The sequence below is a fragment of the Martes martes genome, assembly GCF_963455335.1.
Source record: "Martes martes genome assembly, chromosome: 8".
Taxonomy (NCBI): Eukaryota; Metazoa; Chordata; class Mammalia; order Carnivora; family Mustelidae; genus Martes; species Martes martes.
The window spans coordinates 17,725,422-17,747,503 of record NC_137895.1 but is presented as its reverse complement, the minus strand read 5'-3'; the positions used below and the strand labels follow the sequence as shown (position 1 = coordinate 17,747,503).

The 22,082-nt window shown below is 41.6% G+C and overlaps 1 protein-coding gene across 2 annotated transcripts; it reads right to left on the bottom strand.

The window, feature by feature from the left end:
- Positions 1 to 312: 312 nt before the first annotated feature.
- On the bottom strand, positions 313 to 18,525 carry NFYB (nuclear transcription factor Y subunit beta). Of its 2 annotated transcripts, none has more exons than XM_080810560.1 (8): positions 18,353 to 18,525; positions 15,682 to 15,768; positions 9,348 to 9,441; positions 7,805 to 7,935; positions 5,469 to 5,666; positions 4,135 to 4,216; positions 3,127 to 3,206; positions 313 to 2,180 (listed from the first exon to the last, which is right to left on the bottom strand). In XM_080810560.1, exons 2-8 carry the CDS (start codon positions 15,685 to 15,687, stop codon positions 2,148 to 2,150), a joined length of 624 nt encoding a protein of 207 aa, XP_080666686.1. In that variant the 5' UTR covers positions 15,688 to 15,768; positions 18,353 to 18,525; the 3' UTR covers positions 313 to 2,147. The 2 variants fall into 2 exon arrangements, with proteins under 2 accessions (XP_080666686.1, XP_080666687.1); XM_080810561.1 differs by lacking the exon at positions 18,353 to 18,525 and adding an exon at positions 17,516 to 17,616.
- Between the last annotated feature and the right edge of the window lie 3,557 nt (positions 18,526 to 22,082).

Sequence of the window (22,082 nt, the reverse complement as noted above, 5' to 3'; positions counted from 1 at the left end):
GACACATGGAGAAGGCGAATGTTCTTTTAGAGGAGGAAGGCCATACAACCCAAAGTTGACCTGATTTCACCTAAAGTTTTAGTACTACAAACAAATTACTAAATTTAGACATCTTGTTTATATTGATATAAATCTTAAAAGTTGTCTAATTCCTTGATAATTAAACATAACCCAATCTTTTATTTTAGAGAAAGAATCTGATAAAGACAAAGTGCTTTTATCAGTTCTATACTGATATGTTGCCTGGATCAAATGGAAACTACTTCAAAAGTACACTAACGTGGAAATACCAAAAGCCTTAAAATTTTGTGTATCTGTTAACTTAGCAATTCACTTCTAAGAATTTATTTTAAGAAAACAGTCATGGATGTACACAAGATTCAGTGAAGTGTTGTTTTATAACTGTGAAAAGATGCATATAGTCAAAATGTCCAGTAGAGGATTAAATAAATTATGGTTCAGCCATACAACAGAATAACAAATGAATAAAAATAAAAGACTATGTAATGACCTGGGAAAGATGTTTACAATATATTATTAAGTGAAAAAAGCAGGTTACAAAACAGTATGCAAGTATGAGCCCATTTTTATAAAAATATACATATTTAGCAAAGTAAAAGAACAAATGATATTTACCAAAATATTAACATTGGTTATTTCAGCACAATAGGATGATAGTTGATTTTGCTTAACACCCTCCCTTTTTTTTGCCTATTTGAGTTTTCTGTAATGAAGATTATTTTTTAAATGGGAAGGTAGTGAGGGAGTTACTAACTTCAGATTAGCCCCCAAAGTCTCCTTCTGGCAAGGTAAAATATTTCTGTTCAGCCTGTATCTATGAAATTGCTTCTATTTTATAAGTTTGAGCGTCCTTCCAAGATGACATTTAAATTATCTTTTAAGCAAACTATACAATAGCAATTGTTGATATTAAAAAAAAACAAAACACTCAGGTTAATTACCACCAAAAAGAATAGATGAGAAAATACAAATCCTCACTTTAAAAAAGGAACAACCCAAGTACATACTACTAAATTATACAAAGTTACATTATCTAAGTTTAGTTTATTGCAAAGATCAAGACAGCACACTAGAAGTTGGGGCTTCTGTTTCACACCATTCGCAGCATTCACTCTGTTCTCCACTGCATTCACTCACCCATGCAGAGAAAGTTCTGTATACACACCATGATGTCTGATATTTCTTGGTTCCCATAGTATAATTAGGAAACTTGACACTTCAATTAAAAAGGTAAAACGAGGACATTTACCATCAGACTATAAAATTCCTCTTCTGGAAGAGGATACTATAGTATTTGAAGATATGCTTTGGAAAAATCATATAAAAATGAAAAGGGCACCATTTCAAGAGCAGTAGGACTACATTAAACTTAAATGAATTCCAACACTCATAATAATGTAACTCAGAAAGAAATTTGGTCTTAACAAAAGCTCCAATAAACTATAACTATCTTAACAGGCACAATGAACAGTGTAAACACTGTTACTGGGCACCAAGTTTAATAGGGCAGACAATGTTTGCTTCTGCATTCACACTTAATTTTTCAATTACATTTTTAAAAAATGGTGCTGCTTAAGCTATGTATGTTTTACAAAAAATTAATTTTAATAAATATGGCAAATGCTAAAAATCTAGCTAGGTTACCATGCAAGGTATTATATAACCAAGACAAACTCAAATGTATAATAAAGGCAACTTGCATTCAAAATGAACTCTACCCTTATATTTTATTAAAAGGGCAAACATCATGAATTAACCCAGCTGCTTACTTGAATTACAAAAGTAACATGATTCAATATGAAAATAAGAAACTGTCTACAAATCTCTGACAGTAATAAATTGCAATATACAATGCATACAGGAGTCATACAGAGCAACAAACTCTCGTACAAAACAAAAATATTTTAATACCTTTAAAATCCAAATTTTTCTTTAAAATCATTCATGAAAAAGATTCTCAAGTCAGAATTAACACCTCAATTAGTCAAGCATCAGGAAGCTACATTACAGCTATTTAATATACAAAGAGACATCGTTTCCCCAGTCACTTCCTTCTTAATGTCTCTGTTTCCAGAATCGTACAGACTTTCCCTTCTCTCCACTCCCCATGCCACCATTTCTTCAGATCATGAAAACTGAATTTGTTGAACACCAGAAATCTAAGGTCAGAAAATTTAAATTGAGCAGAATTAAAGAAATATATTTTTAAATAAAATATATATTATTAAAAAAATAACATTAAAACATTCAAAGAGTAAAAACAATAGACAATGAAAAATAAGTCTACTTCCCACTCCCAAATCTCCATTCTGTCTACCCAAGGGAGCTACTTAATAATTTCTTATGCATCTTCCCAGAAATCTATGCAAATATGAATATGTGTGTACCTATTTTTAATCAGTAAGAGAATACACAATTACGTATTTTGAGAAAGCAATTTCTTTTTTTTTTTTTTTTTTAATTTTTTTTTAATTTATTTATTTGTTAGAGAGAGAGAGCAAGCACAGGCAGACAGAGTGGTAGGCAGAGGCAGAGGGAGAAGCAGGCTCCCCGCCGAGCAAGGAGCCCGATGTGGGACTCGATCCCAGGACGCTGGGATCATGACCTGAGCCGAAGGCAGCCGCTTAACCAACTGAGCCACCCAGGCGTCCCGAGAAAGCAATTTCTAACAACCTTCTTTATCAGGTCCTTAATAATAATACAGTCGGGTCCTTGAACAACACAGGGGTTAGGGGTGCCAAACTCTGCACAATTGAAAATCCTCACATAACTTCTGACCCCTCCAAAAACTTAACAGCCTACTGTTGACCAGAAGCCTTACCCATAACATAAACAGTCAATTAATACATATTTTGTATGTGTATTATATACTGCATTCTTACAACAACACTAGAGAAAAGTAAATGTTATTAAGAAAATCATGAGGAAGAGAAAACCACATCTACGGTACTGTAAAAACTCTGCACTTCAGTGGACCAGTGCTATTCAAACCCAAGTTGTTCAAGGGTCAACTGTGATGTGCTGAAATTAACTACCTGTGATAAAAATCAATGGATACAATCAATTTTTTAAATAATTTAAGCTACAAAGAAAGTTGTATTTTACCTGTTGATATGACGTTGTATAAACCATAACATTTTGTTGTTGACCATCTGCAGTTATTAAGCCAGCTGGTAACTGGTTAGCTAGAAGACAAAAAAAAAAAGTTAAACCGGGAAAAGAATCGCATCTCCTCTTTGGGTCTGAACCCAAAAGTCATGCCATGAAAGTCTAATTACAATTCTGTCACTAATCGATGTCATCTTGAACAAAATCATAAACCCTCAAATTTAGCATTAAAAAAAAAAAGCTCCCTAAAAAGCACATTTTTCCTACTGCAAGTGTTCAATTTTCTGAATCTTCATTTCTCTAAAATATACTTGAGCTGACTGCGCATGTGTACAAATCTGCAGAGACTGGATGGGGTTTCTAATTCATAAGCAGACCTACACCATGAGGCTTAGCTGGGAGCAACACTTACAGGAACTAAGCAGCATGTATTTTATGTACGAGAAATACAAAATATATACCTATAAATTTTAAATGAGAAACAATCACCACAGACCTTTTATTTAATCAATATGACAATATTCTTTTTTTTTTTAAGATTTTTTATTTTTAAGTAATCTCTACACCCAACATGGGGCCCAAACTCACAACCCCGAAATTAAGAGTCATACGCTCCTCCAACGGAGGAGCCAGCCAGGCACCCCTATTCAGTTTTTTTAAATACCCTTCAGTTCAAATTCATTTCAATTGCAAGATTTTACATTACAAGCTTTAATTGTCAACATTCCTATCTCAGGTGAATCGTAAAACAAAAACTAGGAGCTATGGAAATCAGAACTATGGCCGAAAGACTGTAACGTCTGCAGAATTTAAATTTCCACACTTATCCCTCACTGACTTCAAACATAAGGGCATGAACTAATAAGAACTATTTAAAATAGTGCTGGGTCAAAATCCTCAGGGCTGATATTCCAAAAGTACCATTACATTTAGTATTAATAACTGCTAACTACATGCATTATATGAACAAATTTAGTTGCATAAACATATCATAACACTGCTTACTAAATGCCTCCTCCGTGAGTTCTTCACTTAGTCCATCTGTAGCTGTGACTGTTCCGCCAATTCCTTTCTCTCCTTTCATAGCCTGGGGAAGGAAAAATCAAAAAAGTAATCACTGGTATTCAAAAGATACTGTTTTCTAGATGAGAATGCTTATTGCCTAAAATTAGGAGCTTCTATTATTACAAACACTGCACAGAGTATTTATTTACACTTCTGGTTAATTACATATGAAGAGGCCCTTCAAAATGCTAACTTTTTATATAAGCAGTAATCATCACAAGACAGCGTTAGTAATGACCTAGAAAATCTAAAATATTTATGGATAAAAATAAATTATTCTAATTCCAAAATACATCAAAAGGAAAATAGAAGTCTACTTACAGATGAAGTAGTCTGCAAAATACTATAAATATTCAGCTCAAAAATCTACTATAAATGATCCAAATTATCATTTAACTATATATATGTATATATATATATATACACATATATATATATAGATCTGAGCCAAATGGGCAGTCCTATAACAGCAAGTTTAAAGTTTTAAATTCCTAAATCAAAATTACAGGTTGAACCAAAGAGCTCTGAGTTTCCATCCACTCACTCTAAGATTCTATGATGCAAAAGATTTGGAAAAGTACTGCGAAGAATTTATACATTCTCTTCCTACTTTAATCATTTGACGATGCATACAACACTAATTCAATAGGATTCTAACATTAAAGCTATTAAGAAAGTATTTTGAAAGCAATGTGACTTCTATATCAAGTTGGAGTGTGGAAATAAATACACTGATCTCAATTTATTTTCACAAAACTCGTACCATGGGCAAAGATAAACCCAAAAGGAAATGCAGAAGAATTTAATAAGAAAGGGATACAGTTAGAATTCCCTTTTTCTTATCTAGAAGGCCGCAAGCTTTGAGGTGCTACCTCTTTTAAATTAATGATAACCACAGCATGTTTTACCATTACAGAGTGTTCACTACATGCCAAGCTAAGGGCTGTACATAGATTATTTTATTTCTCAATAACCCTGGGAGGTAGGTATTATTACTAACCTAACTTTACAGACCAGGAAACCAAGGCCTAACGTATTTAAGTAATCTGCCCAAGGGACTCAGCCTCAGGTGGCTGGAATCCAGAGTCCAGGCTCTCGATCATTACACAACATTGGGCTGTCATTAGTAACAAAGGGAAAAAGAAAGGACATACTATTTAAATACAGTAATGTAAGTGATTACATACTTCTTCTGATAAATGATACATTAAAAAAGTTAAAGTGACTAGTATATCTCAGTTTCTTAAAAGCTTAATGGAAGGCATTCTACTTACCTCTCTGAATTTCTGAAGGTATAATTTTAGAGGTTCTACATAACTGTCAAAGCCTAAGGTCGACATGGCAAAGAGAATATCTTCTCCATTGATTGTCTTCCGTTTCTCTTGATGGCATCTTTCACTTGCTTCAGATGTTATAAAGCTGATGAACTCACTTACACATTCTTGAACACATTCTTTGGCATCTTTTGCAATCTGAAGAGAAAAATCACAGGTAAATTTGCAGGGACTATCACCATCCTGTTCCTAACAACCTGCAAAAATAAAAAGCTATTCAGAAGAATACAAATTTCAGTTCGTGGCTGTTAACATCTCATCTCTGAAATAATATATTAATTACATTGACACAATGTGTGCTATCAAAATTCCAACCCTTGGAGTAAGAATAAAAACTCGAATACCAGTAAGAGAAGCCTTGACAACTCTTCTCTGAAAACAGGTATAATTTAGGTAAAAAAGCAATCACTGGATGTCCCTACCATCCCATAAAGATGAAATCTTACTAAGCAAATGCCCCAAGAAAATCAGACCCATGGTATATGTAGTCTACTGTGGGCTAGACTCAGGTATCACTCCTCTGCCCTAGCATTTCCACAAATAAGGACACCAGAAAATTTTTAAAAGACAAAACACTGAATTCATGTAAGGTTTACAAGGGAATGAAATAATGACATCTGGTGACATTTTTATTACTGAAGATACCAAGTGTCAGGTACAGGTTTTGAGGTTATTAGAAAAGCAGCACACACCTGCCACTTCATTTTAAAAGCAATTCTTCTTTTAAGGGTGTGGGGTTTCAAAGTCAAACTCTAATGAATTAAAGCATGCAATTCCAAAGCCACTTCTAACAGAACAACAAAAATGCTTGCTGAAGCATACTATCTTCTACCTCCATGACTATTTACATCCTGGAGAAAAGTAAACAAGAGCTATAGGCAAGATAATAGTATGCTAGCTGAACGTGTGAGTTTACATTTTCTAGTAGCTAGGTTTTTAAAAAGGTGAAATTGGGGCCTCAGTAGGTTAAAGCCTCTGCCTTCAGCTCAGGTCATGATCCTGGGGTCCTGGGATCGAGCCCCACATTGGGCTGTCTGCTCAGCAGGGAGCCTGCTTCCTCCTCTCTCTCTGCCTGCCTCTCTGCCTACTTGTGATCTCTGTCATGTCAAATAAATAAATAATCTTTTAAAAATACAAAGGTAAAATTAATTTTAATAATATATTTTATTCAGCCCAACAAATCCAAAATATTATCATTTAAACAGAGGATAAAATGGATTCTTTTTTTTTTTTTTTTTTAAGATTTTGTTTATTTATTTGAGAGAGAGCACGAGCAGGGAGGAGGAGTAGAGGGAGAGGGAGAAGCAGGGAGCCCAATGGAGGACTCCATCCCGGGACCCTGAGATCATGACCTGAGCCAAAGGCAGCCAATTAACCAACTGAGCCACCCAGGTACCCAGAGAATCCATTTTAAAACTGAGGTATTTTAATTCTTTTTTTCATACTAAGCCTGCACAATCTGAAGTTCTGTTTTACATATACAGCACATCTTAATTCAGACTCGCCACATTTCAAGGGCTCAAGAACCATGTGGGGCCCGTGGCCTGAGGTGCGGGGCAGCACAGGGCTAGCAACAGAAACCGTAATCAGCAGCGTGCTTTATTTCCCCTCAAAGCATAAGGAGGACCTCTCATACTAGAACTTCTAGGCTTTGCCTAATATTACATTTCTTTGTGAGCTTTATTACTTTCGTAAGCACTTCATAAGCTACAATGAGAAAAAGTGTATTAAGAAATACAGTATATAAAAAAAGTGGCTTCTAATTCAGACGAAGTGATGAGTAGAGTGACGAGTTTTTTTAAAGTTGCTAAAAATAACTGTCTATACGACTGTCTGTCTCAAGACAGAATTACTTAAAAAAAAAACACATGCCAGTTAAATTTAAATATACATTAATATTTATGATTATATAAAAATAGTCGCTTCCAAATGTAAGGATTTTCTCCATATCAGTCCAAAATGACCCAATTTTGCTGCAACATTATAGAAGTCGCAACTCCATATGCCCAAACCTGATAGTTCTGATAATGCACCTGTTTTTCAAGAGATGGTTCATTCTTTTTTATCTGCCTCACGTGGGGGCAGGGGAAGCAGTGGGGAACCGCACATGGAGTCCTGCTCAGTAACATGTAGTGCTCAAAGAGCTGCTGGACCTGGGGAAGGCTGAATGGCTGAAATCAATAGCTGACCGTGCTCAGAACTACACACTCACGTAGGTCTCTGCTCCCCTCTCCCCTGGAAAAATAAACCCTGGTAAAATGTCTCCTCCGCATTACCTTTCCCGTTTGAGGTATGGCATTTTTCATTATCCTTGCTACATTTGCAATTGGAAGATAGATATCTTGTTCTCTGAAACTTTCTTTTGAACCATTTGTGTCTTCATGATCATTCATGCTGTCCTCAGTATCTAAAGAAATAAAAATGACTTAGTTTTAAAGTTTCTCATCACCTTTACTTCAAGATAGAGAAGACTACCTAAAATGATCTAAGGTAAGAACCATCCTGGTTCATTTCCTAATCATTTTTAGGGAGGAGGATAGCCATTCTTTTCATAATTTTGTCACAGCCATAACTGAATCTGCTCATCAGTTTCAAACCCACTGCCTCAAATCCTTTGATCCTCAACTCTGCCTACTAAAATATTACCTACCCATTCGCAAAAAAGCTCAAAAACATCTCCACAGCACCTTCAGAAGTGATCTCTCCTTTCACAAAATATCACAAAGTGCTTCTCTGAGTCTTTTCTGACACATTTTGTAATTCTTTTTATTTCTCACCCTCCTTCTTAGATAATGGCTACCTTAGGCCAGGGATCAGCTCTGTGTACTTCCTAGAACTCAGTATAGCATCTTCCACAGAATTACTCATAAGTATTTGTTACATAACTTAGCTAGAAAATTTATAGACTATGACCTATAGTTCCTTGCATATCGCCAGATTATGAGGTTATATTATACAAAGCCAAGTTTACACAGAATGGAAAAAGTGGACTTGAATATTACTGAGCCAACTGGATTAATACTATGTACTAACTTTTGGAACAAAGCTATAGCACTGCTCTGACGTTCTTGCAAAAAGTGATCCTTGAATTATATAGACTCAGATATAACTGTAGCTTTCACAGTACCAGTAATAGCCTTTTTTAATAAATGCAGTATTCTCTAAGTAATATGTACTCTTTCTAGGCACTTCAGCTGATTCAAGTTACAGGTTTTTTTTTTCAAGTTACATTTTTACGTGTATCTGTTTCAGGATGAAGTAACTAATCACCCACCCCCAACTGCCTACCAAAAAGTGTATCTTAGGGGGCACCTGGGTGGCTCAGTCAGTTAAACATCCAACTCTTTGTATCAGCTCATGTCTTGATCTCAGGGTCTGCATAGGGCCCTGTGCTGGGCATGGGGCCTGCTTGCGAGTCTCTCCCTCCCTCTGCCCCTTCCCCCACTCACACATGAGCTCTCTCCCAAAAAATCCATACTTTTTCTTTTAAAGTAGGCTCCACACCCAGCATGGAGCCCAATGAAGGGCTTGAACTCATAGCTCTGAGATCAAGATCTGAGCTGATATCAAGAGTCGGATGCCACCCAGGTGCCCCCAAAAAATACTTTTCTAGAACTCTCTTCTAGAATTCTTTTCCAGAACTCATCACTCTTTTGCTGACTATTTCTAATAAAATCAACCTTGTTTTGGACTATTACAGAACTTTGACACAAGACTGCTAATTTTCCTGTAAAGACAAAAGTAACCTGGAACATCACATTATTATAATTTCCACTAAGTTGTTTCTCCAGGGAATGTCTTTAATTGCGGCTTTCTCACCGTCATGAGGCTGTATCACATAGTGGCTTCCTCCGATGTAGTCCGCAGAGATGCCTAGTTGAGAAGCATCTGTTGTAGCACTGTCGCCATCCATCTATGAGGAAAGACGTTTTGCAATATTCTTCAATAAAACGTCTAAAAAAACCTAATAAATTCGATACTCATAAACTGTCATAGGATGGGTCAATTAGTTTTCAAGGCATTAAGCTTACTAAAAGATAACATTTATATCTCTTGATTTGGAAACCTTTCAATAATTTTCCAATGTTTCAAGATGCCCCTGTCTACTCTCTGTGGGTGATAAGCATTAAGACCAACAGGGAAGCAAAACAAGGAAATGAATCTAAAACACACACCTCTTTCTTTGCAACTGCATAATCCTCACATACAGTGCAGACAACCCTGACTTACAACCTAGCTTGTCCCTGGAGTGACAACCAAAGCCAAAGTCAGCTTAGCAGTCACCTAAAGTCACTGATTTCCATCACTTTCCCCTCCTGCCACAGCTGGATAGTCCTATGTGAATCCTTTCGCTCTTGTGCATACCTTCTTTGGGGCAATGTCTTGGTTCAAATTGCTGTTTGGCATGAGAAACATACAGATTCCTTGAACAAATCTGGGACCACACCACCTGAAAGCACACCCTACTTTGAACCAGCCTAACAGCTCTAATTCTACTCCACAATTCCCCCCTCCTGCCCCCACCCTCAAACTTCAGGTTCTTTAAAGAAAAAAGAAAAGGGGAGGGGGTGGTCAGGGAGACTGGGGATCTGCGTAAGAAGACAGTAAAATTATAACCGTAGATAAGAATGAGAATTAAAATGACTGTTTTTAAAAGAAGCCTGCTTAATTAAGTTTGCTCAGAGCTAAAAGAATTCTAAGAGGGAAAACCTAGAGAAAACTGAACCATAAGCCCTAAACTGTCTCCATTCCATTTCACCAACATGGCAAACCCTGGAAATCTTTTCACTTTGCAAATAGTACTATTCAAAACAATAAAGAACTAGCTATCTGTGGGTGGAAAAATTGTAAATGCATTACCTGAATAAAAAGCGTAGCAAAAATTAAGTACAATCTATACATGCTTTCAGTCCAAATCAAGAGACACTTGATTCTACATGTTTATCAGGGCCAGGACATTGATAACAAGTTTAATGTTATTAACTGCACTATTTAAGTCCTTGTGTGCCACATCATGTTTTCCAGCTCTGTTGGATTTTCATCCACTCGTTAAACAGCAGGCCGGTTTCCAAGTCTTCAATAACATGACAATTCTTTGATACATCTGTTGACTGGTGTTTAATTTGATTGTAAATAAAGATACATTTCCATAATCTATATAGTTTTCTAAGGGGCTAGAGAATAGAATTCACCTACTTTAAATAATCTGCACAAGTACAACGTACCTATTTATTAATACTTCATAGTGGCTTCTAAAAGATAGTAAACAACGGTCAGTAAGCTCTGATTCTGACTCTCCTGCTGATCCCTGAAAACAGCATCCCTACCCATTAAATGTGTTTCAATACAAAATGGAAATAGTATCACCTTCCCCATCTTAAACAGCTAATGTGAAACAGTACCCAAAAATAAAATGCTATTTTAATCCTAAAATGCTAACAAGATACTAGGAGAATGGTCTCTCTCTCTCTCTCTCTCTTTTTTTTTTTAACGATTTTATTTATTTGACAGAGAGAGAGAGATCACAAGTAGGCAGAGAGAAAGGGGAAAGCAGGCTCCCTGCTGAGCAGAGAGCCAGATGCAGGACTCTATCCCAGGACCCTGAGATCATGACCTGAGCCTAAGGCAGAAGCTTAACCCACTGAGCCACCCAGGTGCCCAGAGAATGGTCTTTAATAGATATGATGATGGATTTATTAGCCATGAAAGAGAGCTCAATTAAGATAACTATGAATTGACTAGTTTTTATAATGCCCTAAGGGAGATTAGGGAGATGACAGTTTAGGAGAAAGGACCAAAGTGGTTGTTTCAGAACCTACAACTAGAAACAAATCTTTGTTGGGGTGGGGCAGGGGGCATCTGTCTGGGGGATCAATTAATTTATAAATATAACATGAAAAAAGTATTAAAGGCAAAAAGTTTAAATCACATTTTCTTGTCATACACTGGAATTAGTAGCAAGATTATCATTTGGATTCACAGCATTAGCCTTTAAACCTCAGTTTTCTAAAAAATACTTCTGAAAGTATTTCAGAGTTGTCAGAATGAAGAAAGGTAACCTGCTAAAGAGCTGTGTACTCAGGAGTTGGTGATCCCACCGCCCTTCTTGAGAATAAGCAGCACGTTGCAGACTTAGCTGCGTGTCTCTGGGTCTGCAAGCCGTTAGCGCTTCTGTCATTTCATCACACCTGTCTTCCTATCTTTCTACCTTAAAATCCTGCCCCATACTTTAATCCCAGTGTTCTCCCACTCTCCTGAAATCTTTCTGATTTACTCTATTCTGCAAGCCCAAAATGAGTGTCCCCTTCTCTGAATCATCAAGATACCTGGTAACAAATTAAGCCTCATCTTTGATGCTTACAATCTGCTAGCCGTTCACATATATATAATATGAGTGGGGAAATGAGGCAGAGGTACTTGCTAGATACATCCCAGAGGCTTTTTCCAGGTCTAAACTTCCTATAAAAATATTCAAAATAGGCTGGAGATTTTAAGTAAACCAGTCAACAAATACTTACCAAGTAAGCACCTGGTATTTATCAGGTCTGTGCTATGTGCTGGGGATGTAGTCTAGTCAACAACATAGACAAGATCTCTGTCCTCATCTTGCAGGGAAGACAAGTATTACGTAAACTAGTGGTAGGGGAAAGGGATGGGGAGTGTAGTCTATTAATACTTCCAAGGCACAGGCTCTGGAATCCTATCACCTGGTTTGAATTCCTTCCTACTTACTTGCCATGAGACCTTGAGCAAGTGAAATGAAGACAGGACTCACCACGGAAAGACTCAGCACAGTATAACAGGAGTACTCAGTAAATGTTATATATAGCTATTAAATAATTACAATAACTAATTACTAGTGCCAAGTGCTAAGGAAAACAAAGGTGTTTTGTTATATGCTTTGAGAGCTTATTGCGAAAGGGGCCACACTCGTCTGGAGAGTCAAGGAAGCGGTCTCAGGAAATGACACTTAAATAGATGAAAAGATAGAAATCAGTCAGGCAAGGAAGAATGGGAAAAGAATGTTCCAGGCAAAGGAAACAGAAATCTACTACTGGTGGACTAGAATGAACTAACAAGAGGCTAGATGAAGCGGTGCCTTGTGGACAAGAGCAAATCAAAGGGGAGTCTGATTTGCACAGTTCTGCTAAAACTCTGGCTTCAGTCCAGTGTAGAAATGGAGGAGCAAAAATGAGGGCAGAAGACCACGAAGGACCATGAAGCTGCAGTCAGAGCATGAATTCAGGCAAGATGATGAACATTCATTCCCCAGATCGGTCCAGGACAACAGCAGTGGAGATCAAGGGGAGCAGAGGAAAGAGCCTTGCAGGAGGTCAAATCAACAGACCTGGTGACTGAGTGAAAATGAACCAGAGGAAGGACCGAGGGGATGCTGCTGGGGTTCTTGCAGCCTCGGAAACAGAGAACGGGAAAGGCAGGGAATGGGAGCACTGGGCAACGAGAGCCAAGCTGGAGCCAGTGACCACAAATGTGCAGTGGCACAGTCATGACACATCTGCAGGAGGGAAGCTAAAGTGCTGGGCCTTATCCAGACAGCAAAGAGGGAAGGGCGTGCAGGAGAGCCTCGAGACAATGGGTAAAACAGCCAATCATTAGATCCAAGAAAACCGGTAACTACGGACAAAGAGTAGTTCAATCCCATTAAATTAATGTGATTGACTATTCTGTTTACTTAGTTGAACTGATATTGTTTTCTAAAATATTATGTGAAATCAATGGTCTGCTGGCTAATACAATAATTTGGTGATGTAGCAGTATTTAAATTACACTAATAATTTGTTGCAAATGCGGGAAATAGTTCCCTCTTTAATATGTTTAACATTTATTGAGCACTTTCTAAATATCTCATGCACTGTTCATGACCCTGTGAAGCAGATGAGAAAATTGAGGTTATAGGAGGCTAATGACTTGCCAAAGGTGACAGAGTAAATGGGATTTAAATCCAGAGTCTCAGATGCCAAGTACTTTACAGTATTTGTTCCTAATAGTTTTTCCTATAGTCCATAAGCCTAAATCTATACTTTGGCCTCTCTAAATTCTAGGTCTCATGACTGTATATTAAAAACATTTAAAGTTGTTTCTCAAGCCAGGACATCATCTGTGGGATATAAGCAATGCACCTGGTTTGGGGTTCAGGATCAAGAGCAATCATGGGCCCTTAGGGCAGACCACCCAGGTTTGAGGCTGGGCTCCCCACTTGCGAGCTGTATGTCTTTACTTACTATCCTCTTAGTGCTTCAGCTTGCCCATTTTTAAGATGGAGTTGCTATGAGAAGTGAAGTTATTATATAAAAAGCACTTAGCAAAGAGTATGGTACATAATAAGAACTCAACAAACATAACCTAATACTATTTTTGTCTCTTCAAATACAGTTCTCACCCTTCTCTCCAGGCACGGTTTTTCTCTCTCACGTAACCCCTTTCACCTGTTCTCTGGACCAATTCCTTTTTATCTCTTTGAGGATAAGAAGTAACACGAAGATTCCTCCCTCTAATGGATCTTCAGACCAGCTGCTTCGCTCTTTCTTCAACATGCTCACGCTCCCTCACTGAACACACAGAAGTACACACAGCCCTGGGAAACCGTGATTCCACGCCACAGCCTTGGCTAGCTCTCACGGTCACCCTGGCGGTCCTCACGCATCTCTGCATTCCTATTGCGGCTCCCTGGCATGCGCTTCTCCACCCCACCAGGATACTGAACCCGCTCTCGGAAGTTGCCAGTAATCTTGCCTTCGTTCCTACTTGGCTGTTGTTAGTAGTGCTGGCCACTGAGGACCCCACACTTACGCGGGAAATTCTCTTCTCCCTTGATTTTGAACAATATCCTTTTCCCGGTTTATTTTTTTCTCCCCACAGCCCAGTTGTTAGTTTCACCCAATGTTATCCTTTCCTGTTTCTTCCCTTACTCTCTTAATGAACTCATTAAATACCACTTCTATACTTAGAAGTCCTAAATCTACAACCATATCCTGCCTGCCACTCCAGTGAGCCATGCCCGTAGAACATATCTGATATCCCATCACTGCCAACTTAAGATTTTGGAAAATGAAACTCACCCACCCCGTGTCCTGCAAGGAGGCAGTGGCTGAGAGCTCCTCATCTGTTTTCTAGCTACTGTGATCCCACCCTCCCAGGCTAATTAGACCAATGTCATCTTAGATTCTTCTGTCTCCTCCAAGTTCCACTTCTTGTAGTAGTTTCCTGGATATGCCCTTCCTTTCTCTCCTGCCACTGCATTACTATCGAACCTATCAGGGTACATATTGTTTTAAGACGGATCTCACTCGAATACCGTTTCTATAGTACCTGAACCTGGAACGTTCTAAAGGTCTTCAGTGTCAAATCCAAACCTAGTTTTTCCATGGCTTTTCGTGAGTGGATCCCCCACTTAACTTGTTTCCAGCTCTATCTTCAGGGCTGATAAAAATCTTAGTGCTAGAATGTGCCTTATTTAAGGATCACCAGGTACAGCTCTTTTATTTTAGGACTGAGGCATGAGTCATGGCTCAAGGAAGTTGTAACATGCCTGACATCACAAATATAGTAGCAGATTCAGAACTAAGTATCCAGACAGGAAAAGTGGTATCTCGTACTAAATTATCCTCTGAAATCTCCACTTGGATGATGCAAATCTACTCCCCATGCCCTAAACATCAGTTACTCATCCCTGCCTTCAGGCTTTTGCTTTTGGTGATACCCTCCACTATCCAAATCCCACTCATCCTTCAAGGCTAAGTCCAAGACAGTCTCAACTACCCAGGCCTACCACACCACTGGTCTTTTCATCTCTGCTACCCTTAGAACTAACATGTCCCATTCCCTGCACAACTATCCTCTAAGCATTCAGTTCCACTGAAGCCCTTCTAGCAAAACAGACAAGCCTCTTAAGAGCTGGGACAAGCTTTTTATCTCGTAGTCTCCATAGCACTTAGGGGCCCACAGGAAACAATGCATGCAAATCCCTAAAAAGAAAGAAGCAACAGGAATGAGTGAGTGGACGTAATATCTGTCTAGACTTGAAGGACATTCATTCTGCTTGGGATCTCCAGTAAGACATTAGGTATAATTTTATTTCTAGCTAATTATTGTTCAAATCTAATTAACAACCAAAATGGTACGACATACTTACCGTCATGAAATACTGTCAGAACCGTGTTGTCAGCGGTGTTCAGGAACACCTTTCTAAAAGGAGGACTAATCTTCGCCCAACTTCAACCTAGAAGATAAACATCTATTAGTAGTAACAACGTACTGCCTACAGGCTTTCTTCCTAGTAAAAATTTAAAAAGCGTGTATAATTTCACCTACTATTCTTATTCAACAGAGTGCAAAAAAGCAGGCGCCCAATAAAGGTTTCTTAAATTGGCAGATGTATTTTGGAGACCTGGCAAAAAAGTTAATTCTATGGCAGGGAGGAACTGCTTTCCTAACATAACCCTGAATTTAGTCATGTTCATCATAAATATTTGTCACAACACCCCAAATTATATGCACGAGACAAAAATTTTTACACATCTGAATTCTTCAAAATATTAACACCCAAGACACAAACACCCCAACTTAATTTTTCAGTGATTTTCTTAATATTTTAGAGTGAGATTTAGGAGTCCAAAAGCTCAAAAGGGGCGAAGAATATCTCAGAATACAATGCTTTTAAATTAAACACCTCGGATGATACTGAAAAGAAGATACATGCTGCCCAGAGAACATACATGGAACACAATCAATTAGGACCTTTATTTATCATTTTAAAGCACCACCATTTTGGACTAAAATTGCATCTGAATAGCACTTCATTTTCACTTTAAGGCATAAATAGCTGAATAAATTGGTATCAATTACAATGTTACAATCTCCATTTCTCATTTGCTCTTTTCCCTTTTTTCAAGTGAAGCAATTAAATTGGGGGGAGGGGCAAAACAAAAACATATCCTTTCAGTGTTAATTTTAAAAGGAAGAGAAAATAATGCTATGCATTCAAGCGTGAAATCTAGTAAACAGAAGGAAAAAAAATTGTAGCCACGAACTGAATTTTTTAAATGTCAGTCCAGGCAGCAAAGACTGGCTGACATTGTCTGCTCTGCTATAATCTTAAAAGCAATGTCTGATTTCTTTTTTAAATATTGTCCTCTTTCTAACCCCAAAACTGCCCAGAAGATTCCTTCCTTGTGGCTAGAAGCGTTTTTTTAAGGGTGTCTTTGAAAAAGAAAATCCTCAGTATACTTAAAATAATAGAGCTATATACATTTATGTATTTTGCTTGGGGGAGGGGGGCACACCTCACCACACTCTCTCACCCAAATAGTTGACTCGGTATATATTTAGAGTCAATATATTAAAGATAAACACTGTCACCTCATATGGTATATATTTTCCTAAAGGCAGGTTATGATATATGTGAAAGCTCAAGGGAATGCATACATCTGTTTAATGTTTGAAGAAATGCAAATTTGTATCCAAGAAAAGCAGCAGACCCTTCCTCCACCCTCCATTCTTTGGCATCAACAACCAGAGTTTTGCATCAATAGAATCCTTAAATTAAGCTACAGGAGCAGTGCAGGGAAGGAATAATCGCCTTTTAAGGAATTCTGGCTAAACTTTCAATACTTTACAAATAAAACCCTTATTTATTAATGCCACTTAAACCGATCAGTTTATCTTACCACTTTATTTTGCCGATTAGTTTCCGTACTAAGAAAGCCCAAACCACCCCAGGGATTCGTGGCACGAACCAGGGCACCGTGAGGTCCATGCGGGTTAGTGGGATGCTATTTTTTTTAAGGTCGTATGCTACCTAACCTTGTTTAAATTATCTTGTTACAGTACTTTGGCCAAGATTACGACTTGTGGGTGCTCTGTAATTCTTTGTTCTCGAAGACTACTGCTCCTCAGGCCCGGCAGATCCTCCCCGCCTCCCACCGAAGATTAAAACCTTAGTCCAATCCGAAAGGCTTCCTTCCCACCTTCGGGGCAAGTCCAGGGACCGCAAGCCGCCAGATGGCTGCATTCTTTACGTGTAAGCCAGACTGCGGGGAAACCAAATCCACTCCTTCCTCCCGGGGACCTGGCTTCCTCCCCACGAAGGTGCGCGGGCTGGCCCCGGCCCCACCGCCCGGCCCGGCCGACTGTCAGTCCCGCCGGTGCGGGGCGACCGCCCCTGGCGCGCATCCCCCTACTCGCCCGCCCAGGCCCCGGGCCCGCGCCCAACGCCTGCCGGCCGCCCGCCCGCCCGCCCGCCCGCTCGGGGCGCCGGGGCAGACAAAGCGGCCCGGCCCTGCCATGCCCCCGCGGGCCGGCGGGAGGGAGAGCGGGCGGGAGGGGGGCGCCCCCGGGGACTCCGCGCGGCAGCCCGGCCAAGGGCGCAGGGTCGGAACCGGGGTCCGGGCCAGTGCCCCCCGCTCGGCTGCCCGCACAAAATGGAGCCGGCCGGGGCGCCGCCGAGAGGGGGCCCGAGGGGGCCCCGGCGCCCCCTCCTCGGCCTCGGGCCCGGAGCTCGGCGGCGGCGAGCAGGAGGCGGCCTGGCCCGAGTCCCGCCGCTCCTCGGCCCGGAGCACAAAGAGCCGCGCAGCGGCCCCGCGCCCGCTCCCCGGCCGGGCCCGCAGCGGGAGCGGCCTCGCAGGCGCCGGCCCGGCCCCGGCCCCAGCCCCGGCCCGGGGCGGGAGGGCGGGCGGGAGGGAGGCGAGTGGCCCCGGCCGCGGCGGCGTTGGCGGCGGGGACGGCGCCGGGAGGAGACGGACATTTCATTCGAGCTAAAGTGGAGTCGGTTTAGGAGCGATCATTGGCCGAAGCGAGACACAAACCTCCAATGCAGCCCTGGTTGGCTCCCGTCTCCAATCGGCTGTTTGGTTGGACAGAAAATGGCTGCGAAGGAACCAGTCCCAGCGCGGAGCTCCGCTTCCAGGACTCGGCCTCCCCTCCCTCCGCCGCGGGCCGCTTCCCTCGGCGCGACACCCTCCCTCCGCGCCTCCCGCGTGCCCGCCCGCCGCGGCCCCGCCCTGGCCCCGCCCCCGGCCGCGGCCCCGCCCCGCCCCGCCTCCGCCCGGTGTGCGGAGCGGCCGCGGCGGCGAGAACCTGCAGAGCCGGCTGCGGGCTGCGGGCTGCGGGCCGCGGCGAGCGGCGGCCGGCTCCTGCAGAGGGTGCGCGGGGCGGCGGGCGGCCTCTGTGCTCGGCTGGGGCTTCCCAGGGCCGGGACTCGGGCACGCTCTTGAGGTCTATGCGGGTTTTCTTCCCACGGTGTTTTCCCGGGCCTCTGCGATGCGTGATTTCTCAGGCTTCCCTCCCTTTGCTGCCCCCTCCCTCCCCGACGTGAAAGCGTCTCACCCGCCCGACGATTTGTTAGAAGGGGAAACCAAGGGCAGAAACCGCCCGCCAGGGCGACACTCGAGCTCCCGGCTGGATTTGAATGACGGCTACCTCCTGGAATGCCTTCAGCACCTCGTGTTTTCCTTGTGTGCCTGTAAACGTTGCCAAACGCACAACGGCTCCCTCTCGGTCACGGAGCTCGGGTGTTCGTTGTTCAGATTTCATCTAAAGATACAATCCTTCTCCTTCAGGTTTAACAGGTTGGTCGGATGAGCCAGCCTTCACCCTGAGTTTAAAATGTTGCATTTCCTGTCCCCCTCTAGCGCCCCCGCCCCGCACCCCCAACAGTTGCTACCTGACATGTGGCTTTTCCCAACCAGATGATTATTTGGGCCACAAGCCTCCATGCCCTGTTCTTGCCTCTGCAGCCAGGCACCCCCGCTGGCTTTTCCTGACTGCAGTGTGGGTCAGACTTCCCCGGGCTGCGACCATCACGGATGGGCTGTGAGCCAGACACTGCCGCGCGCTGCAAAGGGCGGCAGGATTTCTGCAACGGGAGCCGGCAATCGCGTTCCCTTTACTTCCACTAAACAAGTGGCCCGGTGCCACATTAAATTTTCCAGCTTTAATCATTTAAAAATATATAGCCATGTTTTATTTATAGAGCTCCTACTGTTTCTCCGCATATTTTAACATTTCAAGAGCAAATAAGGAAGCAATGACAAGTGAAAGCCTCCGAGTTATTCCAAGAGGAGTTAAGTAGCAATGCCACTGTGCAATCAGACACCCTGACTTGAATTCCAGCTCCCCCCGTACTGTTTTACCACCCGGGCCGCATTTCTTTGCCCCTCCCTTGCAGTTTCCTCACCTCTGTAATGAGACTGATAGTTGCTCACTACTTCTTAGGATTGTTTGGAATTAAAGAAAATGCACAAAGAAAACCCTTAAAAAAAAAAAAAGTTGGCCTCCTATCTTAAGATCTTTATATGATATGAATTTCAATCTCCATCAAACTTTTAAAAAACTGTCATTTGCTAAAAAGGGGTAAAACTGGCCTGCCTTGGACCTCTCCCTTGATGATGACCCATGCAAGTGGAGTTTTCAGAGTGAAATGATGTGCTCAAAGACAGGAAGTAGAAAAAAAGGAAGTAGTAGGATTGAGAGAAGCATGACTAATCCACACACTGGATGATGAACCAAACGCTGCACGATGACTGCTTTTCCTGAGTTCATATGCTCTTATTTCAGTACTGTTGATCTAACAGACATGCTCAGTTCTGATGCAACAAGGTTCGTCAGCTCCCACTGCTTATCAAGGGCTGCATCAGGAGCCACAGGGCACAAGGGTGGATAAAGCACTCTCCTTCCCCTGGGGACCTAACTCTAGAAGAGAGGGACCTACCTAGTCCATGCCCCTCTGCTGCTGAATCCCAGGTCCTGCTGGCTTGACAACCTGTGTTCTCTGTGCCCTTTACACCTGCATTCAGGAAGCCCCCCAGTAAGTGTTAAACCCCCATTTTTCATGATCACATGATGGAAGACATGTATCACAGTTTAGTTGTGGAAAAGATATTATCTAGACTAATCCAGACTTTCCTTTTTTTCTCTTGACTGTTCAGATATTTTATTGCTTCTAGACTAATCTAGACTTTTCATTAAAGGTTAGAGGATCAGTGATTGTCTCTTTTACTGGTCCACACATCATGGCTTCCCCTTAACTTATACCATTATTTATATGAGCCGTAATTCGGCACACAACAAAGCGGGATCCTTGGCACAAGGAAGACTTCCTGGTAGGATTTTACTTTATGACTTTAATGAGGCCTCATAGAATTTCCGTGATGGTAGCGTCTAGTATAGAATGAATGGTCTCTGTTTCCAACTTCCTGATTCTATTCTTGCCCCTTTCTTTTCCGACCATTCTCTAAAGTCAAGGCCTGGAAGGATCTGGCTTCTGCTTTCCTCTCCCTCCCCCACTTATGCCTTCATCCTTACCCCCTTCCACCTTCAACACACACTGGTCTTGGCTCTACCACACACACACACACACACACACACACACACACACACACACACTGCTCCTGTCTGAAGGTCTTAACTAGCTCCTTTTCATCTTTGAGGTCTTACTCTTCAAAGAGGCTTTCCCTCACCCCTCCTAAAGTAGCCCCACCTGGTTACTCTGTAATGTCATCTAGTCATGTCACCTCATGTGAAGGTAAACACTGTTCTCTTCACGCCAATCTACTCAGCCGAACTGGATTGTCTTGTTTATTTATGGTCTGTAAATATATCCAAAATGCGGGCCCTTCCCATTTTCCCCCATGACTACCACCATGGTTCAAGCCATATCTCCTCTCGCCAGGATGACAGCAGTGACCTTCTAACTTGTCTCCCTGCTACCCCCCTTGCCTACACAGCAGCCAGAGTGATTCTCTGAAGATGTAAATGAGATCCTGTCACCCTTCTGCTCAGAAATCCTCCAGTACCTCCCGGGTTCCCGCAGAGTAAACGACAAAGCCTTTAGGGTGGCCTTGCAAAGCGGAGGGTGACAAGTGTGTTCATTCTTTTTTTTTTTTTAATTATTTAATTTTTTATTTGACAGAGAGAGAAATCACAAGTAGGCAGAGAGGCAGGCAGATAGGAAGGGAGAAGCAGGCTCCCTGCTGAGCAGAGAGCCCGATGTGGGGCTCGATCCCAGGACCCTCGGATCATGACCTGAGCCGAAGGCAGAGGCTTAACCCACTGAGCCACCCAGGTGCCCCGACAAGTGTGTTCATTCTAAGTTGAACAAAGGAAAAGATTAATTGTTCTTTGGTCGTAGTACAACTAACAACCAGAATCTTTTCAACAATCAGTGACAACCTCTCACTCAGCGACAGCTTGCCGCTTCGGAAAGTCAGCCGATCAGTGACAGCCACACTCCAGTAATCCTGCTTCCTTAGCTAAAGGTCAACTCATTCCCCAAACAGTCCTGCTTCAAAAAGTAGGAATCTCTGAACCCACACTTCCCAAAACACCACGTAAAACCACAGATTTCATTGTTCACAGGCTCTGCCTTACAATGCGGCTGTTCTTTGCTTAGCAAGAAATATATTCTGCACTTTTTATTTGTTTCTTTCAGAAATGAATGGTGGCCTTTTCACTGGGCAAGGCCCTATGGAATCTATGATCTATCCCCTCTCCACTCTCCCTCTAACTTTTACCTTTTCCTTTGCTCACTCCCCTTCT

What these genes read in the sequence shown, in the direction of transcription:
- NFYB (XM_080810560.1), bottom strand. An exon ending in TGTGATACAGCCTCATGACG is followed by an intron (nt 7,936 to 9,347) that starts GTGAGAAAGCCG and finishes TTATTTCTTTAG; the next exon opens with ATACTGAGGACAGCATGAAT. An exon ending in ACCTTCAGAAATTCAGAGAG is followed by an intron (nt 4,217 to 5,468) that starts GTAAGTAGAATG and finishes TTCCTTCCCCAG; the next exon opens with GCTATGAAAGGAGAGAAAGG.